The following is a 12,528-nucleotide window of genomic DNA, read 5'->3' as shown; positions in this document are numbered from 1 at the left end:
CGTAACTTTTTTATTTTTTATCTTAGAAAGTTTGGTAAAAAAGAATTTTGTAAGTTCTTACAAGATCTATAAGGATATTAATATTAAATCCTTTTAAAAATTTTAGTCACAAAAGGAGGTGGCATTGAAAGGGTTGATAAAAGTGGATTTTGCATGATATTACAAGTTTTAATTGTCAATAGCTCAATAAATAAACTCAATTTTTGCCGTTAAAAAAATTTTTTGCAAACCGAGTTCTTGGGAATTAAATAAGCTACAATTTCATATTTAAATATTTTTTCGTATCTCTGATGCTAATCTTTCTATTCTGAAGAAAAGGGAATTTTTTACCAAACTACAAATACTCGTTATTCGCTTTTAACTCCATTTTTTTTTTAAACTAATCAATCTAAGCCGATCAAACTTTTAGATCCTATTAACAATACATAAATCAAGAAAACCAAATCAGGTCAATGACAAATTTTAATTAGGATGGTGATTAGGGGGTTGTTTACGATCACTTTTTTGCTGAAAAAAATAGGGACTGACATTCTTTTCATTATCAGTCACTTAATTTTTTAGCTAGAGATTTTTTTTATTTCTGGAAATACATATTTTTAAATACTTTAAATTAGTTTCAACAAGTTATCCTCGAAAAATGCATAATTTTCTCGTCCTTTGTTTTTGAAACTACAATATTTAGCATTTGACGAAGAAGAGCCAACATATAATAAAGTATAGCTCGATTGCTATTGGTCTTAAAGAAAATTAAAAAAAGTTTTGTTTATTTTTTCAAAAGGTACATTTTTGTTAGGTAAAGTTGTTTTGATAAAACGAAAACTTTTTTAGTTATTAGCAGAAAACTGATTAAAAACATTGATTTTATAAAACTAACATTTTCGATAGCGAATAAATCAAAAACTGTTAATTTTATCAAAAAAATGTATAGAACCTTTTTTGCTTATAATTAATGTTTTTACCAAGTCTTGCGGTCAAAATATAATAAAAATTTGCACCCCCGAGATGGGGTGGCAACCACCCCTATGGTAAAAGCGCTTTTGGCATGATATAGATTTTGATCCTTGGACTATCCACTACTTATTCTCAAATTTTCAAGCAAATCGATCCATTCTGTAAAAATTGCGAGGTTTTGTCCTATTTTAAGCTTTATTACTTGGACTATATGGTTATTTTGACATTTCGATTTCAAATTCATAAACCGTTCGTAAGGGGAACGGAGCAAAATTTTCAATGTGTTTTAAATGTATTAACTTTTTTCGAATCCTGAGAAAACTAATAAATATTCTTGAAAATTTTAAACGCAGACTGAAAGATTACATTATTACCGAGGGCCAAAAGTCTCTGAAGACTTCTATAATATTTATTGTAATAAGTTACAGGGGATGAAAATAAAAGAGAAAATTTAGTGTGATTTTGAATTGCCAACATTTTATTCAAAAGAAACTTTTTATTTATTCTAAGGGACTTTCGGCCCTCGGTAATAAAGTAGTCTTTCATTCTGCGTTTAAATTTTTCAAAATTACTTAGGTATTCGTTTTCTCAGGATTCGAAAAATTAATTCATTTAAAACACATTGAAAATTTTGACATGCGTCAACATTTTGCATTTTGCTCCGTTCCCCTTAAAATACATACATATTAAACAATTTTTATTTTTGTTAGTTGGTAATACCAAAAATTCTTCTAATAATTTTATCTGACTCATTCATATTGACAATTCAGGCATATATTTTACTGTGATATCACCAACAGGAGAATTTTACTGTCATAATTACATTTGGCCTTTGGTGACACTTCTACGACGTCGTAGAGCTTGAATTGATAATGCTCAAATGTACTTAGACTTATCCTATCCAACCCTGTGCAGTTGCAAGGAAAGTGTTCCGCCGTCTCGTCTTCAGTCTAGACAAAATGTGCAATCCTCACTTTTTCTCTGTTCGATTTTATTCATGTGCCCATCGAGGCGGCAGTTTTCTGTTAGGAGACCTATGATAATTCTCAGAGCATTTCTATTAATATCTAGTACCTATATCTTTGGATCCCTTCTTTGAGGGGTAAATGTATAAAAGCCTTGCATGTGTAGGTTCCATTTGTTCGTTCTTTTGGCGGTGCTTCTTGCTATTCCAAGGACATGTTCTGGGCCTATAAATGTTTCTTTTGCCCTTCCACTGGCACGTACGCCCGCTTAATCGTTTTCTTCAATACCACTATGCCCAGGGGAAGACATTCAGCCCTAAGTTATAATGGTCGAATTGGTGTGATGTATCATATTTAACTTAACTACTCACGTTTCTTCTTGAGTTATCTGATGTATCAACTGTCATTTTATAACGCGACGTTATACGTGAAGTTACGAGATAACTTTGTAGTTATGTAAGGATTTGTAAGGTTAGGATCATCGTTTGACTTGTTTTTAGAAAGTGAATAAATAGTAATTAAAAACACGTAAAAATAAATATAAAAATAAAAAAATAACACTAATTTAGAAATAGAATGGTAATACAGTAAAACCTCCGTTAACCGAAATAATTGGGGGGAGGCTGTTTCGGATAACAAGAATTTCGGTTAAAAATAACATTGTTTTTGGTATTCTTCTTGTATCAAATTACATAGTATTCTTGGTCAAAGTTGGCATTAAAAAATACTATGAAGTGATTTCGTAATGTGTTGTAATTTAATAGGGTTTTTTAGTTGTATGAAAGCAATGTTGACGATGTTGACCAATTTACATCGAATTGTTTCCGTTTTGCTATAAAAATTTACTTTTTTTTGACGAATGTCAGCCGTTTCGGTTAAACGATGTTTCGGTTAAAAAGGTTTCGGTTAACGGAGGTTTTACTGTACACACTTTTAAAAATATAAAAATTATACAAAAGACAAATCGAGAGATACAATAAAGATGTTTTTAAATTTATAAACATCCAGGGATTTTATTGTTCTACGTAACCTACTTTTATGGTGAACGTTGTGGTACTTCTCATCATTCTCTTTCTCGCTCCAACTTGTACTATTTCTACATAAGGTTGTCTTTGTTTGACAAAACAATACTTCCTTTTTAACTTCTGGGATATATCACACGGAATTTACGTTAAAAGTTATCGAGACAGTTATCTGTTAGAGCTATTTTAACCTAACGACGTTCTACACCTTTGTTGCGGGGTATGCCTCTCAGGAAAGGGGGGAAACTTATATGCAAGCAAAAGTTGATAATAATGCATTTATAGCAGAATACTCAAATCATATGTTTCAGTATTGAATACTTTATAAAAATAAATTCTAATAAATGACGGAAATTACGGAATAAATTACGGAATTAATTATAATAAATAAATTAAAAATAAATGGTACGGTAAACAATCCTATTTTTTAAATATGTTATTCCTTACAAAAAAACCTTTAATTTAAGCACAAATAATTAAAAATCGTAAATTTGGGTCAAAAGTTATTAACTTTTTAAGAATTCCCATAAGAGCCCATGTTAAAACTTAAGTTTGACCCTTAATAGTAATTAAACGGCACGGTAAAACAATTTTTAAAAAATCAAGTCTTAGTTTTTTGAAGTCAACTATAACATACTAAAATTTCATGCAAATCCTTAATTCTTTGCCGAAGGTGTAGAACGTCGTTAACACAAAACGTTAAAACTTGAGCATAATTCTGTGGCTTGGTTCTAAAAGGGCCAATGTCAAATTTTTGTTTTTTTGTACAGCTTTCTTTTGAATTTAATATCGACCAAACAAAATGCAAAAAATTGAAATTGGCCATTTTAACACCAAGTCACATGATGTGGCTTAATGCTAAAAGGGCCAGTGTCAATTTTTTACATTTTGTTTGGTCAATATTAAATTTAAAAGAAAGCTGTACAAAAAAACAAAAATTTGACATTGGCCCTTTTAGAACCAAGCCACAGAATTATTGTCTACATTGTGTGATATGGCAACTGTATCGTAGAAAAGTATCACGGACAACATGTTATAAAGGGAGAAAAAAAATGCGGAAAGTAGAGAGAACACCTGCAGAAGTTTTAATAGACCCTGCCGTAATTACTTCTTGCGAGACCTCAAGTGATAGTGACACATTATCAATGTTCTGAGAACATTCTGATCCAAATACCATCAATTATCCAGGATTGTTTTTATACGTTTAATTTCATTAGTTCTGATTATATTACCGAAAGTTTTTCCTGGCTATGCTTTAGATTTTTAGATTATTAATAATGTAAAATTAGGTGACCCGGGGAACTTCGTACTGCCTTGGTGTCATATAATGTGTCAAAGTTACAAAAAAAATCTCAAAAACATTAGGTAGTAAAAAAGTTTAAACAAAATAATGCTTTCTGATGAACAATATTTTTGGTCTTTTTTGCGGTGCTTAAATATACAATAAGGGAGGCTTTTTGACGCGCGAACACACAAGGTATAATTGTCCCTGCGCGAAACATGGAACCTCCAAATTGATTCAGCAAACTTGCAACGATTGGCCTTGCGATTTGTTTATTGTCCGTTAGTGTTTTACGGGGTCAAGAGATCATCCCCTTTATATTTTCCCTTGATGATCTGTGCCTCAATGACATTATACATTAGCTTTTTCCCAGTCAACTGATAACAAAAATAACAACTGATCCTACTTTTGAGTCTAAGCCTGAGTACAGGCAATTACAATGAATTCCAAAAATCTGAGAGATAGTTGATTAGGTCGTCTTGGTCTATAACTGTGTCAACTAATTTGAACAAAAAACTTCTTTCCCGGAAAAAAAATTCTGAATGGTCGCATTAAGGTCATTGACATCTATATTTTTTGCCGCCAATATTGCTCTTTCACTCAGCCAATTATCGTTATTGAACTGTTGCGCTATGGCATCCCATCACTTCAGCCCATCATCAGGTCCACGGTAAAAGGTTCTTCTTCTTCAGGTTCTTTTCCCTATCGGAGGTTGGAAATCATCATTGCTATTTTAATTTTATTGGCCGCACTTCTGAATAATTCTAATGAGCTGCAACCGAACCACTCTCTCAAATTTCGTAGCCAGGATATTTTGCGTCGTCCTGGGTTTCTCTTCCCTTGTATCTTCCCTTGCATAATTAACCTAAGTAATATGACCCAGATATTGAATCTTTCTAATTTTAACAGTTTTTATGACTTCACATTCTTTGCTCATTCTTTGTAACACCTCTATATTAGTTACTTTTTCAGTCCACGATATTCTGTGGATTCTCCTGTAGCACCACAAGCAGTAGCAGTAAAAGGTTACTTAACCTCTAAAAAGAGAGTTAAGAGTGCTACAGTTGTTATTGTATAAATTATGCCAATACGAACCCTATACTGAACCAAATTTCATATAATATTTTTGAATTATTCCCAGGGCGAAGAGCAATAATCAAGCTAGTAGATCACTTTAAACCTTGAACCGTTATGTAAGTATATTGCAACACACTTATATTAAGGACCCCACAAACACTCCTTGTGGAAAAGTGGCCCTGGTAAAACTTAACGAAAGTTCGGTCAATGGTAGTTCTCAATGCGTAGATTAAAAAAATCCATTAGACCTAGGTCTGGAAAACTATTCAGAAGAGAGACACATTTTCTTCATATGAATTGGTGGATGCATATGAATTCGAGGTCAAAAATAGATGCATCGTATTTTATTCTTCAGGAAATCTCCGATAAGTCCTCAGAAAACTGAAGAAGTGCGATGGAAAATGTACTGCTAGAGCGAGATAATAATTATCATGATTACATGAATGCGTCACACTTACAGTCGGAAAAATGAAAGAATACCCATGAACGAACATATAAAACACGCTGTATTTTCTTGTCACCGTGTCACAAAGAAAATTGGCCAGTGCAAGTACATGTAACAATAATTATTACATGTACTTGCGCTGGACAATTTTTTGTGTGACACGGTGACAGGAAAATACAGCGTGTTTTGTATGTTCGTTCATGGGTATTCTTTCATTTTTCCTACTGTATGCAATACTAGCGTAGCTGCAGTTTCGCCGAATATTTAGAAAACTACTGAACAGTGGCGAATCTACGAGGGGAATAGGAGAATTTCCCCGTAACACGCTCCAGAATTAACGAAAAAATTGTTGAAACAAAAAATATATTAGCTGACATGAAACTTAAACTGCAGACAGACAAATCCAACACGATTAACTCGACAGTTAAGAAAATTAGAAAGTTAAGATAAGTTATTATCTATGTCTTTTATGAGGTTTGGGTTTATCTTTTTTATATATTTTGGTTGGTGTTTCACTGGAAGTCCCCCCAAGGAAAATGTATAGATCAGCCACTGCTAATGAAGCGCCTTCAGAAAACTGAAGAACAACCATAATAAGTGCTGTTAGAGCCGCACAAGACTTCTCACGTTTCCACGTATGCAGAATATAAACCTGATCTCAGCAAAAGCACCATCTGATTTTCAAAAAACCCTGAATCATAATTTAAAAAAGTTTAAAATTGATGAGAATTTGGATAAACCGGGATTCATAAGAGATATAATATGTTGTAGGTTTCAGCAAGCTACAAAACATCAAATATCCATTTTCTACACGGTTGATGAAGAGAATGATGAAGATGAGTCTGCAGAGGACTCGATTAGCTGGTACTACTGTACATGTTAATCTGGTGCGAGAACTGTGGGTACTTGTGCTCATATAACAAGTGCAGAAACCAGCAAAATCTTAACATATACATAAATAGTCGAAGATGACTTAAACGCGATTTTTTCATAAACGATTGTAATTAATAGTTCGCGTTGAGATCAAGTCAATGTTGTCTACTTATATCTGATATGCGGGACATTATTCTTTGCAAAGCATCTAAGCTATTTGCAAAAACTACTGCTTCGTAGGCATATTTAATGTTTTTTAGACGCACTCTATTCTGCATGCCTGAAAACGTGAGAAGTCTTGTGCTAGTCTAGCAGCACTTGTTGTGGTTATTCCTGTTTTCGGGAGGCGCTTCAGTAGCAGTGGCGGAACATTTGCCTTGAGGAGGGACTGCCAATAAAACACCAACCAAAAGACATAAAATAGATAAACCCAAGCGATAAAAGACATAGATAATAACTTATATCTATTCGCGGTGTGCAGATACTTGGAGGGGATACGAGAAACGATCGTGCGCGAACACCGGAGAAATCTTGCAACCTTGAATAATTGGCCAATATAATTAAAAGTGCGAAAAATGTTGCCGAGCTATGAAACCAGGTGTCGCTTTTCCGAACTTGCACTGTCCCAGTAGAATATAAGTTCCTTTAATTTTCCTAACTATCGAGTTTATTGGGTTGAATTTGTCTGTGTGTAGTTTAAGTTTCGTGTCAGCTAATGTATTTTTTATGATTCAACAATTTTTTCTGTAATTCTGGTCCGTGTTACGGGGGGAATTTCCCAATTGCTGACGTAAATCCACCACTGTTATTGGTGCCACGCCATTGGATAAGTGTGAAGCATTCATGAAAACATGATAATTCTTGTGTCGCTCTAGCCTAGCAGCATATTGTCTAACACACATCTTCAGTTTTCTGAGGACTTTTCGGAGGTTTTCTGAAAACTAAAATACGATGCATCTATTTTTGACTACAAATTCATATGTAATGCGCAAATATGTGTGAAGAAAATGAGTCTCTCTTCTTTCAATAATAAATATTTTCGTTCATTTCACCGTAAATTAGTGCACTTAACGTACACTGAGCACCCCAATCCAATAACTTCAGAAGGCTGTAGCTTCAGAATAATAGTTTTTCATGCCTAGGTCTCCTGGACTTTTTTTAATTTTCACACTGAGAACTATCATTGACCGAACTTTCGTTAAAATTGACCGGGGCCATTTCCGAAAAAGAGTGTTGCGGGGTCCTTTGGGTCTTTATAAGTTGACATAATTTATATTCTAACAACATATGACAGTACTTTAATAAGCTATAAATCTAGCAATCTTTTCTCTCGTGTCTTTTATTGGTTAAGTAACCTGTTATCGGGGACCTGAAGATCGGCTAAAATTATAGAGCCCGAAATCGGTCGGCCAGATTATAATAAAACCGATTGTAAGTCTCGTCTTTTTCACCTTGTATTCTGTATTATGTGTACATATTTATAAAGACGCGTTATATATACGTTGCAAAACAGTATTTTTTTTTTTAATATCATACACGACACGACCTATGCGCTATTTTCATTTGTCTCATTAAGAAATAAAACTGTTTGATTAATTTTCAAATATATTTTAGGTGAAATTGAAGAAAAGCAACAAAGAGAATGCTCTGTGAATAGGTTTTTAAAAATATTTGTGATACGCCTGCTGCAGGCAGTTAAAATGGGTTGTGTTTTAGTTAAATATTTATTTTTGTGAATTTGATGTTTATTACTATGCAATGTTTGATTTTTATATTGTATTAAAATTGTATTTTTATAACTAACTGTGTTTTCTTTTATTATCTTAATAATATCAAAATACCGTTTGTTTTGTAGTTTCAAAACGTTTGCATTGTATAAAAAAGGAGCTTGGCACTTGGAAGTGCCGGCAGAAGTGAATACTTCTTATAGCACTTTATTACTATGTATATATACAGGGTGGTTCATCTTATTTGCCTCGGTCTCTGTACGGAAAACCACTTGATATTTAAAAAAAATTTCTTCACAGAAATATACAGGGCCTTTAATACTACAATCTAAAAATAATGTGAATTATACAGGGTGCTCCAAAAAAGAGTGGTATATCAAAGTTATATTTTTTCTTATGGAATGCCCTATATCTGATGACATTACTGAATTGACCTTAAAAAATAAGCTATAATGTACTTTCATAAGGGTTCCCTATACCTAAATACACGGTGTTTTGATTTATTTCGATTTTTATGAAAATGTAAGGTTTTAGAAAAAAATAAATATCTACGAATCTAAGTATTAGTAACAAATTCTTTCTTGGATCTTAATAATAGACTATTTAGCATACTTAAACAGATGCTTACTTCAACAAAATTTCTTACAGGGTGGTCAAAATATGAGATTGTTCTATTAACAAATTCAAGTTGTAATAACTTACTTATTTTAAATGGAACACCCTGTATCTTACTAGTCTATCGAGTAGAAAATTTACTTAGCTTTCAATTTATATTAGGGTTTCCTATACCTATCTTTTTACAGGGTGATCAAAATATTAGATTGTTCTATTAACAAATTCAAGCTGTAATAACCTACTTATTTTAAATGGAACACCCTGTATCTTACTAGTCTATCGAGTAGAAAATTTACTTAGCTTTCAATTTATATTAGGGTTTCCTATACCTATCTTTTTACAGGGTGGTCAAAATATTAGATTGTTCTATTAACAAATTCAAGCTGTAATAACTTACTTATTTTAAATGGAACACCCTGTATCTTACTAGTCCATCGCGTAAAAAATTTACTTAGCTTTCAATTCTTATTAGGGTTTCCTATACCTATCTCCCTTCATTTTTCAAATATTTAAAGATTTCCTAATTTGTAAGCTTTAAAAATTAGAATTAAGTACCTATGTCGTGGTTATGTACAACACATCACCAACACCGGCAATATACTTAAATATCTTAGTCAAGATACTTTCGTTAATACAATTTACATTTTTATCATTTAATCACATAGAGTGTTCTTATTTTAAATGACATCTTTTTTTTTTTTTTTTTTTTTCGTGGAATTTATGGCTTTGGTGAGGACCAATTAGCCAGACTATGTTAGATTGTATAAATAGTTTGTGTAAATTGTTTCATAGTATCAAACTTGAGCATGATGTATTCATTTGTTTTGTTAGTAATATGTAGCATTAGTAAAGTGTAAGGTGTTTAATTTTTTTTTTTTTTCCTTCCGCGCTAGAGCATCAACCCGGTTCAACGCCGCGGAGGTTTTAGCCCTCTTTGTGTGTGTTTTTATTTTTTTTTTGTTTTCTTTTTTTTTGTTTTTTTTTGTTTTTTTTGTTTTTTTTTTGTTTTTTTTTTTTGTTTTTTTTTTGTTTTTTTTTTAATTGGTTAATTTTTTTTTACTTGGTTTATTTTTTTTATTATTTTTTTTTTTGTATTCACCTTTTTTTTCCTTTAATGCTTTACATTTAGTTTGTTTTGCAGAATTGCTTACAAAATTGGTTAGTAATTTTACAATTTTAGTTTACAGTTTATGATGTGTTGATGAAGTACATAAAGTATATTATTATTTCCTGAAAAAATAATACAATTTAGGTCTATTGGAAGGTTTATCTTGTAGTGAATTAAGTTTTTATATAGATTATTAATGTTTACAATATTTATTGGACATTCAAGTAAAACATGTACCAATGTACCCATTTTACCACAACTACACAGTGGATCGTCTGTAATTTTTATTTTGTGTTTATAATAAGGTGTTAGTGCATGGTTTGCACGTATTCGGTTTATTGTGGCGACAAAGTTTCTGTTTGGTATTTTGTGAAACCATGGTTTTCTGGGGATCCTTGGCTGGTGTTTACAAAAGTTTGTTCCAGTTGTTGATGCACTGTATAGGTTTTGCCACATCTCATTTATTTTGTTCCTTTGATTTAAGAATAAATCGGACGGGGGTAGTTTAAGATTTAGTTCTTCTCCTGATGTTGGAGCTGTTTTTGCTAAGGCATCCACCATTTCATTACCTGTTATGCCTGCGTGTCCCTTTACCCATAGATATATGACGACTTTATTCTTGATGTGTATCTCATTATGTAAATACAGGATTTTTGCTTCAATATGATTAACTGATCTATTTATTTTAACATTTTTAAGTTTATCTACTGCACTTTTGCTGTCCGTACATATTATAAATTTGTCGTGGTTAGAGCCGAGTACGTATTTCATAGCTTGCACTATTGCTGTTAGTTCTGCAGTGTATATGGAAGCTTCCTTTGGTAAAATAAATTTTTTGTCAGTATTTTCCTCAAAATGGTAGAAGGCACAACTGGTATATTCTTTTGACTTTGATCCATCAGTGAATATAGAATCATAGTTTGGCCAGTATTTGTTTTTTGTTTCGTTGAACTTTGTTTGATTGATACTTGCTACTTCTTCACTTTCAAAATAGTAGGTTCTAATTTGTTCAGGTGAGTAAATTAAAACTGGAGGGAGTTGGTTGGAATAGAGTATATCTGTAATGTCAGCTATTTCTGAGAAAGATTCTACTATGAGGGGGGTTTTCTTGAAGTGCCAGTATCTATGGGTCAAAACTTGAACTGTTAGTGACTGTACACTATTGAGGTAAGAAGTTTTTTTTGAAATGGTTTTTATCATGAATTTTCTGCTCAATAGTTGTCTTCTTAGTTTAAGAGGAGGTTCCACGGCTTCAGCTTGTATAATGTTTATGGGCGTTGACTTAAGATATCCCAGGCAAACTCTTAAGCATTTATTTTGTTGTATCTCGATTTTATTTAGATGTGTATCTGCTGCTGTTCCATAGAGTTGACTTCCATAATCCATTATTGATCGTACCATTGTTTTGTAGAATAGTAAAGCCGTATTTGGGTCTGCTCCCCACTTTGCTCTACAAAACGCTCTTAGGATATTTATAGAATTACTTGTTTTTTTGATAATTTGGTGGATACAGTCCTTCCATAATAGTTTTCTATCTAGATGCAGACCAAGATATTTTACAGAGTTACTAATACAGAGTTTATATTTTCCTATTGTTAGTTGTCTTTGATAGTTATTTCTGTTTCTAGAGAAAATACATATATTGGTTTTGGACTCGGATATGGAAAGTCCCATGTTGTCTAGGTATTTTTGGATTTTTATAAATTCAGTGTTGATATTTTCTATACATTTGTCCTCTGATTTGCTACTGGTGTAAATAACAACATCATCAGCGTATTGAATGATTTTAGACTTTTGTGATATAACATTTTCTATATCCATTGTGTACAGGCTGTAGAGGATTGGGCTCAGGATACTACCTTGTGGTAATCCAGATCTACATATTCTTGATTCCGAAATTTCTTGATTTATCTTTAAGGAAACTGATCGATTAGAGTAAGCTGATTTTATGAAGTTGGCAAAGGAGGTTGGTAGACCAATATTGATGAGCTTCTCTTCTAGTATATTTATTTGAACATTATCATATGCTGAAGTTATATCCAAAAATGTGGCCAAAGTGCTGTATTTGTGTGTGAATCCTAGATAGATGTCATTTACTAGTATCGTTAGGGGTTCCAAGGAAGATCTTCCCTTTCTAAAAGCATATTGTGAGTCAGGTAATATTTTTTCATTTTCTAGCCAATATTCAAGCCTGTTCTTTATCATTCTTTCCATGGTTTTAAATATACACGATGATAAAGCTATGGGTCTATATGAATCTGCATTTCCATTCTGTTTTCCAGGTTTTTTGATAGGTACTATGATGTATTCTTTCCACATCGGTGGAAAAGGAATCCTATTTATCCAAATCGAATTGAACAATTCCAACAGGGCTTTCTTATGGTCTAAGGGCATTTTATGCAACATATTATATGAAATGTTATCCGCCCCGGGAGATTTATTATTTGTTGATTTAATGCAATG

The 12,528-nt window shown here is 32.4% G+C and overlaps 1 protein-coding gene across 3 annotated transcripts in view; it reads left to right on the top strand.

The window, feature by feature from the left end:
- The window catches only part of LOC126882227 (uncharacterized), a 143,759-nt gene extending 135,345 nt beyond the window's left edge, over positions 1–8,414 (top strand). For 2 of the 3 annotated variants that reach the window (XM_050647038.1, XM_050647039.1), the window contains one exon: positions 8,230–8,414. In XM_050647038.1, the coding sequence (XP_050502995.1) occupies positions 8,230–8,268 (39 nt within the window). In that variant the 3' untranslated portion in view covers positions 8,269–8,414. Of the gene's footprint in view, positions 1–5,361; positions 5,414–8,229 lie in introns of all 3 variants that reach the window. The other variant, XM_050647040.1, reaches the window with a different exon arrangement.
- The last annotated feature ends 4,114 nt before the right edge of the window (positions 8,415–12,528 follow it).

Source organism: Diabrotica virgifera, chromosome 3 (assembly GCF_917563875.1).
Source record: "Diabrotica virgifera virgifera chromosome 3, PGI_DIABVI_V3a".
Taxonomy (NCBI): Eukaryota; Metazoa; Arthropoda; class Insecta; order Coleoptera; family Chrysomelidae; genus Diabrotica; species Diabrotica virgifera.
The sequence above is the reverse complement of the archived record's forward strand: the minus strand, read 5'-3'. Positions and strand labels throughout refer to the sequence as shown.